General features: G+C 42.1%; 2 protein-coding genes across 2 annotated transcripts; one reads left to right on the top strand and one right to left on the bottom strand.

The window, feature by feature from the left end:
• Nucleotides 1-3,926: 3,926 nt before the first annotated feature.
• ETH_00001300 (phosphatidylserine synthase, putative) lies at nt 3,927-5,760 on the top strand (the record flags this gene model as incomplete). Its single annotated transcript, XM_013377196.1, has 3 exons — nt 3,927-4,351; nt 5,355-5,487; nt 5,596-5,760. 3 exons carry the CDS (start codon nt 3,927-3,929, stop codon nt 5,758-5,760), a joined length of 723 nt encoding a protein of 240 aa, XP_013232650.1.
• Nucleotides 5,761-9,182: 3,422 nt separating this feature from the next.
• Nucleotides 9,183-13,025, bottom strand: ETH_00001295 (30S ribosomal protein S8, putative; the record flags this gene model as incomplete). Its single annotated transcript, XM_013377195.1, has 4 exons — nt 9,183-9,389; nt 9,714-10,391; nt 12,279-12,336; nt 12,994-13,025. The coding sequence occupies 4 exons, from the start codon at nt 13,023-13,025 to the stop codon at nt 9,183-9,185; spliced, it is 975 nt and encodes a 324-aa protein (XP_013232649.1).
• Between the last annotated feature and the right edge of the window lie 99 nt (nt 13,026-13,124).

Here is a 13,124-nt window from a genome sequence, read left to right as displayed (position 1 = left end):
TGGGGGGCCCCCCGGAAGCAGCAAAAAGACGCAGGGGTACAGACTTTAGTACCCGCTCGAGAATATATGGGCCCCAGAGATAGGGCCTCTCAATCTCCGGAGTTTTTGAAAGAAGGATGGCTGCATCGGTGAAAAATGTGCTGCTGCTGCTGCTGCTGCTGCTGCTGCTGCTGCTGCTGTTGCTGCTGCTGCTGCTGCGTTTCAATGTGTTTTTCGGCGAAAAAAGGGTCAAATTGCGGGCTTTTTTTTGCGTTTTTTGGCTAAAAAAAGGGGAGAGTTGCCGGGGACTTGTGGAAAGTTTCTTTTCCCTTTTTTCTCCTTTTTTTCTTTCTTTTTTCCTTTTTTAGACCCAAAACTGTCTCCTGTCTTTGCCTCGGCCTCTCGCTGGTCTTCTTCTGCTCCTACCTGCTTTCGCAGCGGCGCAGCAGCTGGCGGCTGCGGCTCCTGGGGTGCGTGGGGGGCCGTTTTTGCTGCTTTTTTTCCCTTTTTTTTGTCTTTTTTTGTTTTTTTTGTTGGAATTTTTGATTTCTTTTTGCAATTGAAGAACAGTATGAGATTCTTTTGATTTTGTTTTGCAAACTGGCGGAAAACGGGGTCTTTTTCGGGACTATTTGGGTTTTTCTTGGGGGCTTTCCTTTTCGACGTTTTGGACGTTTTCGGCGCGAATTTGCGGCGAATTTCTCTGCTTTTTGCGCAGTTTGCATCTCCTGAAGATTGTCTTTTCATTTCCGCATTTGTTTTGACTTCTTTGAGTCTTTTTTTGGTTTTTTAGGGGCGTTTTAGCTTCCCTCTTCATTTTCATTCTCTTCGGCACTCTCCAGCTCCCCGACGGCCTCCTCGTTCGCCCCTCCCCCATTTTCTGGCGCTTCGTAAAAAGCTGCACCGTCGTCTACCTCTTGACCCTCGTCTTCCTTCTTTTCCAGGTTCATTTCTCTTTTTTTCGCCTTTTTTCCTCCCTTTTCTGTCCCTTTTCTGGTCCCCTTTTAACTCCTTTTTGTCTCCTCTTTGCCCTGGTTTTTGTCCCCTTTTTGCCGCTTTTTTGGCGTTTTTTTGCGCGTTTTTAGCGCTTGTTGACGCGGTTTTGTCTTTCTTTTCGCTCTTTTTTCCTCCTTTTTCCTCCCTTTTTCTATCCCTTTTCTGTCCCTTTTTTGTCCCTTTTTTGTCCCTTTTTGTCCCCTTTTTAAACTCCCTTTTTTCTCCTTTTTATCCTGTTTTTTGTCTCCTTTTTTGGCGCCTTTTTGGCGCCTTTCCGACGCGGCCTTCTCCTCCTTTTCTCTCTTTCCTCCCCTTATTTTCTCCTTTTTTCTCCCTTTTTCTGTCACTTTTGTGTCCCCTTTTTGTCTGTTTCCTCTCTCCCTTTTGTCCCCTTTTTGTCTTGTTTTTTGTCTCTTTTTTTGTCCCCTTTTTCCCAGTTTTTCCATTGGTTTCTGGCATTTTCGTCTGCATTTCTGCGTTGTTTCGGTTTTTTCGTGAAGTTTTCTTCCCTTTTTTTGCTTCTGTTTTGTCCCCTTTTTGTCCCGTTTTTGAGCTCCTTTTATTTCTTTTTTATCTCCTTTTCATCTCCTTTTCATCTGCTCTTTTTCTCGGATTTTTATCTCCTTTTTGTCTCCTTTTTGTTTCCTTTTTGTTTCCTTTTAATCTCCTTTTTGTCTCCTTTTTGGCCCTTTTCTGCCTTTTCTTCTTATCTCTTTTGTCTCCTTTTTGTCTTTTTTTGTTTTCTTTTTATTTCTTTTTGTGTTTCTTTTTTATTTCTTTTTTTCCTTTTTTGGCTTTTTTGTTTTTTTCGCCTTTTAGTTTTTTGAATTTCATTTCCCCTTTTATTTCTTTTCAAATCTGTTTCCAATTTCTTCATCTTTCATTATCTTTTTCATTTTCCTTTTTCTCATTTCTTTTTTTAATTTCTTTTAATTTCTTCTTTTAATTTCCTTTTCTTTTTAATTTCTTTCTTTTTATTTCCTTTTCCTTTTAATTTCTTTTTCTTTTTTAATTTCCTTTTCTTTCTAATTTCTTTTTTTAAATTTGATTTTAAATTTATTTCATTTCCGTTTTTTTCATTTTAATTTCTCTTTCAAATTTCTTTCTTTCTCCATTTCTCCCTTCAACAAACCAACCATAAATTAGACGAAGCCAACTCCATTTAATCGAATTAAATCAAACAAATTAAATTTAATTAATTAATTAATTAAATTAAATTAATAAAATAAAATTAATTAATTTAATTTAATTTATGTATTTTTTGTTTTGAAGAAACTCGAAGACGTGCGCGGCGGTCTAAACTTCATCGACCCCAACGCGGGGGTTTTGCAGAAGGAGAAAAACTACGCAGACAACTGCAACTCTTGGGCTGGACTTTGGGTAAACCCTAAACCCTAAACCCTAATTCAGGGTTTTCTGAGGGGATTCGACTCGTGCAGGGGAGCCGGATGTGTTTGTTTTGAAAAGCTCCTCCGTGGGGTTTTCAGGGGTTCAGGTAAAACCCCTTTGTCGCTTTTCGCAAACCCTAAACCCTAAACCCTAATTCAGGGTTTTCGGTGGAGTAATGCTGGCTCGGTAGGAGCTGGGTCTGTTTTGGGAAGCTTCTCCGGCTGGCTTTTCAAGCGTTTACAACCCCCTTTTGTCGTTCCTCTCAAACCCTAAACCCTAAACTTTAAACCCTAAACCCTAAATTAGGGTTTTGTAAGTGAACTAAACTGTTTCAGGAAAAGCTGGATGTATTTGTTTTGTCGCACTTCTTCGGGTGGATTGTCAAGGGTGTTGTGTCCGTGTTGTGGCTTGGTGGCTTGTCTCACACCTCAAACGCCAAACCCTAAACCCTAAATTAGGGTTTTGTGAGTGGTTGAACGCTTCAGGAAAAGCTGGATGTATTTGTTTTGGCGCACTTCTTCGGGTGGATTGTCAAGGGCTTGGTACTTCGCGAGAAAACCCTTTTGTGGCTTTTGTCGATTTCTTTCGAACTTTTCGAACTTTCCCTCAAACACATTCTCCCCAACTTCGCCGAGTGCTGGTGGGACCACGTGCGTCCCAGGCCCAAACCCTAAATTAGGGTTTGCGCCCCACACGCTAGGGTTTAGGGTTTACGGACTAGGGGCTAGGGTTTTCGGGCTGGGGGGAGGGCTTTGGGTTTAGCGGCTTGCCGGGTAGGGTTTATGGGACTAGGGTTTAGGGTTTGGGGTTTAGCGGGTTAGGGTTTAGGGTTTGGATGGTAGGGCTTGGGGTTTAGGGCTTAGGGCTTAGGGTTTAGGGTTTATAGTTTATGGGTTTTTAGTGTTTAATCTGCTCATAAGACTGATTTTGCTGCTGTCTTTTTTTGAAGTGGGGCTTTAGGGCTTGGACACAGATTAGCTGTTTGCCAAACCCTAAATTAGGGTTTGGCGTTTGCAGGGTCTCCGAAGCGGGACTTCTTCAGTTGAGGTTTTATTTTATTTTCAAATTCATTTTAATTAATTTAAAAGTTCTCTTCAACCTCGCGGGGCACTATAGAGCTTTCTTGCCCGCTAAACCCTAAACCCTAAACCCTAGTTTGTTGGTTTTGTTTCGAAGCAGTTGCTGCCACAACAGAAAAAGGAATGAAAGACTTTTGAAAAAAAAGAAAGTTTAAAAGGAAAGAAAGATTTAAAAAGAAAAAAAGCTTTAAAAAGAAATAGTTTTAAAAGGATTTGAGGAAAAGATATTTCAAAGAAATTGAATTTAAAATAGAAAAAAAGAATTAGAAAAGGAAATAAAAAGAAAAGATCTTTCAGAGAAATAGCTTAAAAAAGAAAGAAAGAATTAGAAATAGGAAGCATTAAAAAATTAAAAATGTAAAATAGTGAGTTGAATTTGTGTGTCTGCTGCTGCTGCTGCTGCTGCTGCAGCTGCTCCTGGACGTGTTTGGCTGCAACTTTTTGGGGATGTTTTTGGGTTTATTTTTTTGTCGGAGATTTCAAATGCTGCATTACAATTGGCACAAAGATTATTCTTTGTCTTTGAAAGCTTTGGGAGACTCAGCAGCAAAGTCTTTTTCTTTCATCAGTCCTGCTTCTCCCGGGCCCCCGCAGCAGCAGCAGCAGCAGCAGCAGCAGCAGCAGCGGACGCCCACAGCGGTCGCCGCAGCAGCGTCCTCTTCACCCATGTGCGACTCCCCCAGGGAGACGCCGGCAGCAGCAGCAGCAGCAGCGGACAAGGAGCTGCTGCAGCAGCAGCAGCAGCAGCAGAGGCAGCAGCAGCAGCAGCAGCGGCAGGAGCTGCAGCAGGAGCTGCTCAAACTCCACGAACGGCAGCAAATGTGGCAGCAGCAGCAGCAGCAGCGGCAGCAAAAAAATGCACGATCCCCCCTCAAAGAAACCCTCAAACAATTCATGCCTTACGAACTGTCAGACAGACAACTAACCCCGCTGCTGCTGCTGCTGCTGCTGCAGCTTCAATTGCTGCTGCTGCTGCTGCTTCTCCTGTCCCTGCTGCTGCTCCTACTGCTGCCGCTGTTCCTTCTTGTGCCGCTACTCCAGTTCCTGCGGCTGCTCCTGTTGCTGCTGCTGCTGCTGCATTTGCTGCTGCTGCTGCTGCTGCTGCTGCTGCTTCAGCATCTCTTTGGCTTCTATTTGTCCGCATGGATTTCCCAACTTGTTTTTCTTTGCATGCAAACAAAAGAGTGGAAAAGAATAAATGGCGAGCAGCAAATGAGAAAGCACTGCTGTGTCCTGCTGCTGCTGCTGCTGCTGCTGCTGCAGCACGAGGTACCGGTGGCCGTCGATGCTGGCTTCTGCGCGGAGTTTCTGTTTGACTTTGTTTTTGTGTTTGTTTGTAAATCTTTTGGATTTAAATGTTTTCTTTTTAAAAGCCATTTTGGGCCTCAGCAGCAAACACTGGCTCGTGCTGCTGCGCACCGCGCTGCTCGCATTTGCTGCCGCAGCAGGAACTAGGGAGTTCTACGTCGTTGCAACAGACCCGTGAGAGAAGCTCCTGCTGCTGCTGCTGCTGCACTTGCTTCTGCTGCTGCTGCACTTGCTGCTGCTGCTGCACTTGCTGCTGCATATGCTGCTGCTGCTGCACTTGCTGCTGCTGCACTCGCTGCTGCTGCTGCACTTGCGGATGCTGCTGGAGTTGCTGCTGCCGTTAATGCTTGTGCTGCAGCTGCTGCTGTTGATGACAACGCTTGTGCTGCTGCTGCTTATGCTCGTGCTGCTGCTGCTAACGCTTGTACTGCTGCTGCATTTGCTGCTGCTGCCAACACTCGTGCTGCTGCTACATCCGCTGCTCCCACCACTGCTGCTTCTGCTCTGCATTTGCTGCTGCTCCCGCTGCACTTGCCGCCACTGCCGCTGCCCCCCCTCCCGCCTTCACTCCTGCTGCTGCTGCTGCTGCTGCTGCTGCTGCAGGGACTGCCCGCGCATGGGCGTGCAGTGCTGGCTGGACATGGCGGTGATCTCCACGGAGTCTCTTTTGATTTTAAAATTTTATTTTCTAGAAGGAGCGCTGCAGCCCCACCCGCCCTGCCCCCAATGGGTCAAGGTCTGCTGCTGCTGCTGCTGCTGCTGCTGCTGTTGTTGCTGCTACTGCTGCTGCTGTTGCCGATGGTGATAAGCCGCTGCTGCTGCTGCTGCAGCCGATGGTGATCAGGTCACTCCTGCTGCTGCTGCCGATGATGATGAGGCTTCTGCTGCTGCTGCTCCTGCTCCTGCTGCTTATGTCGATGGTGATAAGGCCGCTGCTGCTGCTGCTGCTGCTGTTGATGACGTTTTTTGTCTCTTTTTGTCTGCTTTTGTCGTTTTTGTCTCTTTTTGATTTCTTTTTTATCTCTGTTTATAGTTTTTATCTTCTTTTATCTCTTTTTTATGTTTTTGTTTCTTTAATGTCTCTTAAACTTATTTTTTGTTTTTTGTTTTTTTGTTTTTCAGATCTTCTGGAGCTGCACAATTTGCTGCATTTTGTTTTTGGTGTTTTACGTTGCGGTGTATCCGCAGCAGCAGAAAGCAGGCAAAAGAGAAAAAGAAAATAAAAAAGAAAATAAAAAAGAAAATGAAAATGGTTTTAATGAAAGTGGATTTAAAAACAATTGGAATTCCTTTGGCGACAAAAAGGACACAAAAGAAACAAAAGAAAAACTATTCTAACTGCGAAAAGTCCAAGTTATGAAACAAAGAAATGCAGAATTGGAAAAATAAAAAGAAATTGAAAGATAAAAGAAATTAAAAAGAAATTAAAATGAAATTAAAAAGACAAAAGGATTAAAATAAATTATTTGTGGTGCTGAGAGCATTTGAATGATAGAAGAAACTTTTTTGAAAACTTAATCTGCCAAGTCTGCATAGTCAGTCCTAAGGGGAAGCAGGGGAGTAGAAAGAATGAAGTCTGTTCAAATCTGCAAAATATTGCACTTAGGGACATCAAATACATGCAAAATCTTCAATTAAATGCAAAAAAGACAAAAGAATTGAAAAGAAAAACTCAAAATGATGCAGTTTGCGAAAAAATAGTTTTTTCCAAAAACCCGCATTTCCGAGGTGTACGTACACCTCAACATTTCGCACTCACCTGCATGCATGCGCTTTTGCCCCTGCTGTACGTACACCTGAAATGCATTTAATGCATTTATTTCCATTTATTTCGCCAATTAAAAGACTTTTAGTGGAACTTTAATTAAGTTTATTTTCGAAAAAGTCCAAAACCGAAAAAATGCACTTCTAAGGTGCCAGCGGTGTGTATGTACAGCTGCATGCATGCATTCTACTTAAATGAAACAAATTAGAAAATGAAATAAATAAATGAAAGTATAAATTTATTAATTAGATAATTAATTAGATTAAATTAAATGGTAATTGAAATAGTTTGTTGTAGTTAGATATTGCATTTAAATAGATTTTCAATGTGCATTTATTAATTCCATTTATTCCTTCTATTGGATTTTTCGGGTTTCTTTCACTTGTTGTAATTGTTGGATTATTTTATTTATTTTTCTTATTTTACTTTTTATTATTAACTGTTCCAGTTATATTTATTCTGTTTGTTATAATTAATATATTTATTTGTTATATTTATTTTTTTATTTGTATTTTCTCTATTTATTGCTTTGAAAGACCCAGATTGGTTTCTTTAATTTATTTATTATTTAATTTTCTAATTTGGATTTATCTTGTTGCGTTTTTATTATTCTGTTTATTTGCTTCGTTTAAATTATAAAAATATATTAATTAATATAAAATAATGAAATGAATATAAAAAATAAAAGATGTACCTATGTAAGTTGAGATCTTCTGAAAGATGAAAAGTCTTTATTTGAAATATTTAATTTGTTTTCAATTTATTTTCAATTTCCTATATTCCTGTATTCATCTAAAATATTTTTGTTTAAATCTTTATTGGTATATTTATTTTAATCTTATTAATATATTTCTCCAACTTTTTATTAGTATTATTTATTTTCTTTGTTGATATATTTATTTAAGCCTTATTAATACATTTATTTCTTTTGAATACGTTTATTTAGCTCTTTATCAAAACACTTATTTAAATATTTAGGAAAATATATTTGTTTAAATATCTAGTTAGTATATTTTGGATCTTTTAGAGAAATAGAAATAAAATATCAAATAATATAAATGGAACTTTTGATTTAATTGAATTCCAAAAATGGAAAATTCGAAAACGCAAAAATAGAAGATGGAAAGCTCAGGTGTACGTACACCTGAAACTTTGTGTGTGGAAATAAAACTTTTTATTTTTGAGGAGTTTCCACCAGATCTTTTCTTTTGCCCCCAAATGCTGCTGCTGCAGCAACAGCGGCAGCAGCAGCAGCAGCAGCGGCCACAACAACAGCAGCAGCAATAGCAGCAGCAGCACAAACAGCGCCAACAGCAGCAGCAGTAGCAGCAGCAGCAACAGCAGCAGCAGCAACAGCGGCAACAACAGCAGCGAACCAACGACTCTTTTATTAATTATTTTTTTATTTTTTGATTTATTTTTTTGATATCTTTCTTTCTATTTTTTTCGAATTAATTTGTTCCGCTGTTCCTCTTTTACTTTTCCACTTCTTTTATTTTCTTTTATTTTCTGATCCTTTTTCATGTATTTTATTATTTTATTTTCTTTTATTTTTATTTTATTTCATTTCATTTTATTTTAAATTGTTTTATTTCTTTTTATTAATTCGCTTCTTCTTTTTACTTTTTATTTTTAATTTATTTTTTTTTCTCATTCTCCAGAACTGCAAATCCATTCAGCTTTTTTCTTTTTCCCTCTTTCCTCATTTAATTGATCAATTAATTAGTTATGATTTATTTATTTATTTATTTATTTATTATTTATTTATTTTTTGTTTCTTCGAAAAGAATTCAAAAAAGAATTCCCAGAAAACGCATGCGCTGCAGTTGGGGTGTCCGTACACCTGAAGCGAAGAGTGTCTTGCTTCGAAAGATTTCACAAAAAAGAATTTTAAATCAAAACCCTAAACATCCTGCAGCAAAAAGCAGCAGCAGCTGCTGCTGCTGCAGCATCTGCTGCTGCTGCTGCTGCAGCATCTGCTGCTGCTCCTGCAGCGGCAGCTGCTGCGCGTGCAGTCGCTACTGCGGGTGCAGCTGGCGCTGCTGCAGCAGCTGCTGGTGCTTCTGCAGGAGCTGCGGATGCTGCTGCTGCTGTTAGTGCTGCTGCTGCGGCTAGTGCTGCTGCTGCTGGTAGTGCTGCTGCTAGCGCTGCTGCATGTGCCGGTGCTTGTGCTGCTGCAGCAGCTGCGGGTGCTGACGCTGCAGCTAGTGCTGCTGCATCTGGTGCTGCTGCAGCGCCACCGCAAGAGCAGCACCAGCATGGCAGCAACAGCAGCAGCACCTGCTGCTGCTGCACTTGCCGCATCAGCAGCACTGGGAGAAATCTGCTGCTGCACTTGCCGCATCAGCAGCACTGGGAGAAATCTGCTGCTGCTGCTGCTGCTGCTGCAGACAAAGACGCATCACCTGTTGCTGCATCACCTGCCGCTGCACTACCTACTTCTGCAGGGCCTGCAGCAGCACCTGCTGCAGCAGCACCTGCCGCAGCAGCACCTAAAGCAGCAGCACCTAAAGCAGCAGCAGGTGCTGCAGGAGCACCTGGTGCTGCACCACCTTCAGCAGCACCTCCTGCTGCAGCACCGCCTGCTGCAGCAGCCGCACCACCTGCAGCAGCAGCATCCCCCGCAGCGCCACCCGCAGCAGCAGCAGCAGCAGCAGCAGCAGCAGTTACGAGAAGTGCTGGAAGCCGTTGTTGACGGCCATGAGGACTTTGCCTCCGATTCCCAAACGCATGCACTCCTGGTGTGTCTGTACACCGCAGCAAGTCTGCAGCAGCCAAAGCCCCGAATTGAATTTTGTCTTTTCTTTTAATTCTGCTGCTGTCAGCCAAATAGCCCGCGAGGGCTTCGACACCACGCGGATGTTCCGAATCACCTGCAGCAGCAGCAGCAGCAGCAGCAGCAGCAGCAACGGCAGCGGCAGAGGCGATGTGGTGTGCGCAGCAGCAGCAGCAGAGGCGGAGGCAATGCTGCAGCAGCAGCAGCAAGAGAAGCAGCAGCAGCATCAGCACCGTAAGCATAGGTGCAGCAGCAGCAGCAACAGCACCGTTAAGCACAGACTCAGCAGCAGCAGCAGAAATACTATAGATCCAGCAGCAGCAGCAGCAGCAGTGCAGGTAAAGACGCAGCAGCAGCAGCAGCAGCGTAAGCCTAGACCCAGCAGCAGCAGCAGCAGCAGCAGCAGCAGCAGCAGACGAACAGGGGCGCCCTGGTAGTGTTTGAGGAGAATGTTGATTTTGCTGCCGTTGACAGCAAAACCCCTTATGAGTCCTTCGCGCTGCAGCAGCGCCAAAATCTGGACATTCAGCACATGGTAGGGCGCTTGCTGCTGCTGCTGCTGCGGCCGCAGCAAAGACACCACCATCTCGCACGCCCGCTGCATCCTGCTGCTGCTGCTGCTGCTGCTGCTGGGACTGGGCGTGGGGGTGGGCGTGGGGGTGCTGCCGCTGCTGCTGCTGCTGCTGCTGGGGATGCAGACGCTGCTGCTGCTGCGATGCTGCTGCTGCTGCTGCTGCTGGTGATGCCGACGCTGCTGCTGCTGCTGCTGCTGCTGCTGCTGTTGGTGATGTTGATTATGATAATGGCGATGCTGCTGCTGCTGCTGATGATGATGATGTGGTAATGGCGATGCTGCTCCTGCTGCCGATGATGATGATGATGTGGTAATGGCGATGCTGCTGCTGCTGCAGCTGTTGCTGACGCTGCTGCTGCTGAGCCAGGGGGGTTCTGCAGCTGCTGCAGATGTGCTGCTGCTGCGGCTTTGCTGCTGCTGCAGCTTTTTACTTAAAAGCCCGGATCTCCTGCAATCGTTGTTGCAGCAGCTGCTGTTGCTGCTGTTGCTGCTGCTGCTGCTGCTGTGGGGCCGCCTGTCTTGCTGCTGGCGAGGCCCAGAAACCCCAAGTAAACAAAAATGGAAATCAATTTATAAATCAAATTTGTTTTATTTTTTGTTTTATTGCTGCTGCTGCTCCTGTCGCCGCCGCTGCTGCTACTGCTGCTGCTGCTGCTGCTCAGGGGCCCCGAGGCCCTGGGCCGAGTGATCCTTTGGTGCAGCAGCCGCAGCAGCAGCAGCTGCTGCTGCTGCAGCTGTGTTTACAGTTTTAACTAAATATATATCAAGAGCCGCTAAACCCTAGCTGTTGAACATAAACCCTAAACCCTAAACCCTCGTGCAAACTCAGAAGCGGATTCGCCGCGGCAGCAGCAGCAGCAGCAGCAGCAGCAGATCGCAACCTGCTGCAGCTCTTTGCAGCAGTTAGCTAGTTGCTGCTGCAGCAGCTTGCCCCTGCTGCTGCTAGTTGCAGCGCCACCGCCACGGCCCCACAGCCAGCTGCTCCTGGCCCAGCTAGCCAGCCATTTGGCTAGTCAGCTAGCTAGCTAGTTGTTCAATTAGTCTCCTAGCTGAGGCTAATTGGCTAGCTAGCTAGCTAGCTAGCTAGCTAGCTAGCCAATTAGCAGGCTAGCTGGCCCCAGCTAGCTGGCCAACTGGCCACTCCTGCAGCTTGGTCACTAGCTAGGTAGCTAGCTAGCTGGCTAGCCAGCTAGGTAGCTAGCCATATAGTTAGCTGGGTAGCTAGCTAGCTAGCTAGCTAGCTAGACAGCTAGCTAGATAGTTGGCTAGGTAGCCAGCTAGACAGATAGAGTGACAGCTTAGCTAGCTAGCTGGCTAGCTAGCTAGACAGCTAGCTAGTTAGCGAGGTATCTAGCTAGACAGATAGAATAAAAGCCTAGCTAGCTAGCTAGCCAGCCAGCTAGCTAGCCAGCAGCTAGCTAGCCAGCTGGCTAGCTAGCTAGCTAGCCGTGAGATTAAATGCACTAACAAAAAAGAGTTAAATGAAAGTAAACTGGCTTTTTCATATTCAATAAATTAAATCAAAATGAAATTAAATAAAGAAATTAAAATGAAGCAAAAAAGAAATAAAGAAATTAAATTAAGATGAAATAAAAAGAAATAAAGAAAAAATTTTGGAGTTCTTTGTTGCTGCTTCTTTCGACATTTAATTCTGTCTTTTGTTTGCCACTAAGGCCTTCAAGATTTTGGAAAAGAAATAAATAAATAAATAAACAAATAAAGGAATAAAGAAATAAATAAATAAAAGAAATAAATAAAAGAAATACATAAAAGGAAAGAAACAAATAAAAGAAAACCCGCGGCGCCGAGGTGTACGGACACCTCAAGGCGCCACCAACTTAAAGGACTCGTTCAAAGCCTGGAAGATCCGCTCGGCTCGGTACTGCAGCAGCAGCAGCAGCAGCAGCAGCAGCAGCAGCAACAGCAGCAGCAGTTGTTGTCGTTGTAGTAGTTGTAGTAGTGGTAGCAGCAGTAGTGGAAGCAGCAGCAGCAGAAACAGCAGCAGCAGAAGAAACAACAGCAGTAGGAACGATAGCAGCAGCAGCAGCAGCCACAGCAGCAGCAGCAACAGCAGCAGCAGCAGCAGCAACAGCAGGGCTTGGCAGCCTTGGGTTTCTCAGTGTTTGTGGTCGCCAATTCGCCAATTCATTAAGATGTGGATTTAATTATTTAAACCATTTATTTTATTAATTAATTGCTTTATTTAGTTTATTAATAAATTAAATAAGGACCATTTGCCCAGTAATTTCTTTTCTTATTTATAAGTTTCATTTATTATTTAATCTCGTCAATTAATTACTTTTCTTATTCATTTATTTAAATCTAATTTAATTCAAAACTCATTTAATTTAATTAATTTAATTTAATTAATCAAATTAAATTAATTAATTAAATTTAATAAATTTAATTTACCTGTCGAGAGGGAGAAGCCCCCTGGTGTTTATCGGGGTGAGATAACAGCAAAGCTTGCCTGCAAATAAAATAAAAAAATAACTAATAAAATAAATAAACAAATAATAAATAAATAAATAAATAATAATGAATAATTAATTAATTAATTAATTAATTAATTAATTAATTAATTAATAAATTAATTAGTTAATTACTTAATAAATAAATAGACAAATAATAAATATGTGAATTCATGAATTAACTAATGATAAACAAATGAATGAATGCACTAATAAATAAATAAATAATAAAAAAACAAATCAATAAATGAGTTAATAAACTAATAAATTTAAAAAAATAAATAAATACATAAATAAAAGGATAAAAGGCGAACAAATGAGAAACAAATGAGAAATGTTTTCTGACTAAATTGAATTCAAATTCTTTTAATTATTTGAATGGAAAATCTTTTGCATTTGAAGACACTTATTTATTTAAAACCATTTACTGAAGTTATGAATTAAAGGAAATAGTTAAATTTATTTATTTAAATTCTTTTTATTTATTTTTATTTATTTGACCTTCCCGAGTTTGCGGTGTACGTACACCGCAAGTCGACCGTCTGCGTTTGCCGCTTCACCGCCATTTCTATTTCTTTTTACTTATTTATTTATTATTTATTTATTTATTTATCTGTTTATTATTTTATTTTTTATTTTATTTTTATTTTATTTACCGGAATTTCAACTTCAGCGTCGGGGCCAACATGAGGCTGCTGAGGGAGGCGGGTTCCCACGCGGCTTCTTCCCAGAGAACCTGAATTAGAAAACATAAGAAAATAAATAAATAAATACATAAAATAATAAA

The sequence above is a fragment of the Eimeria tenella genome, genomic scaffold (assembly GCF_000499545.2).
Source record: "Eimeria tenella Houghton genomic scaffold, Eth_scaff48, whole genome shotgun sequence".
Lineage (NCBI taxonomy): Eukaryota > Apicomplexa > Conoidasida > Eucoccidiorida > Eimeriidae > Eimeria > Eimeria tenella.
The sequence above is the reverse complement of the archived record's forward strand: the minus strand, read 5'-3'. Positions and strand labels throughout refer to the sequence as shown.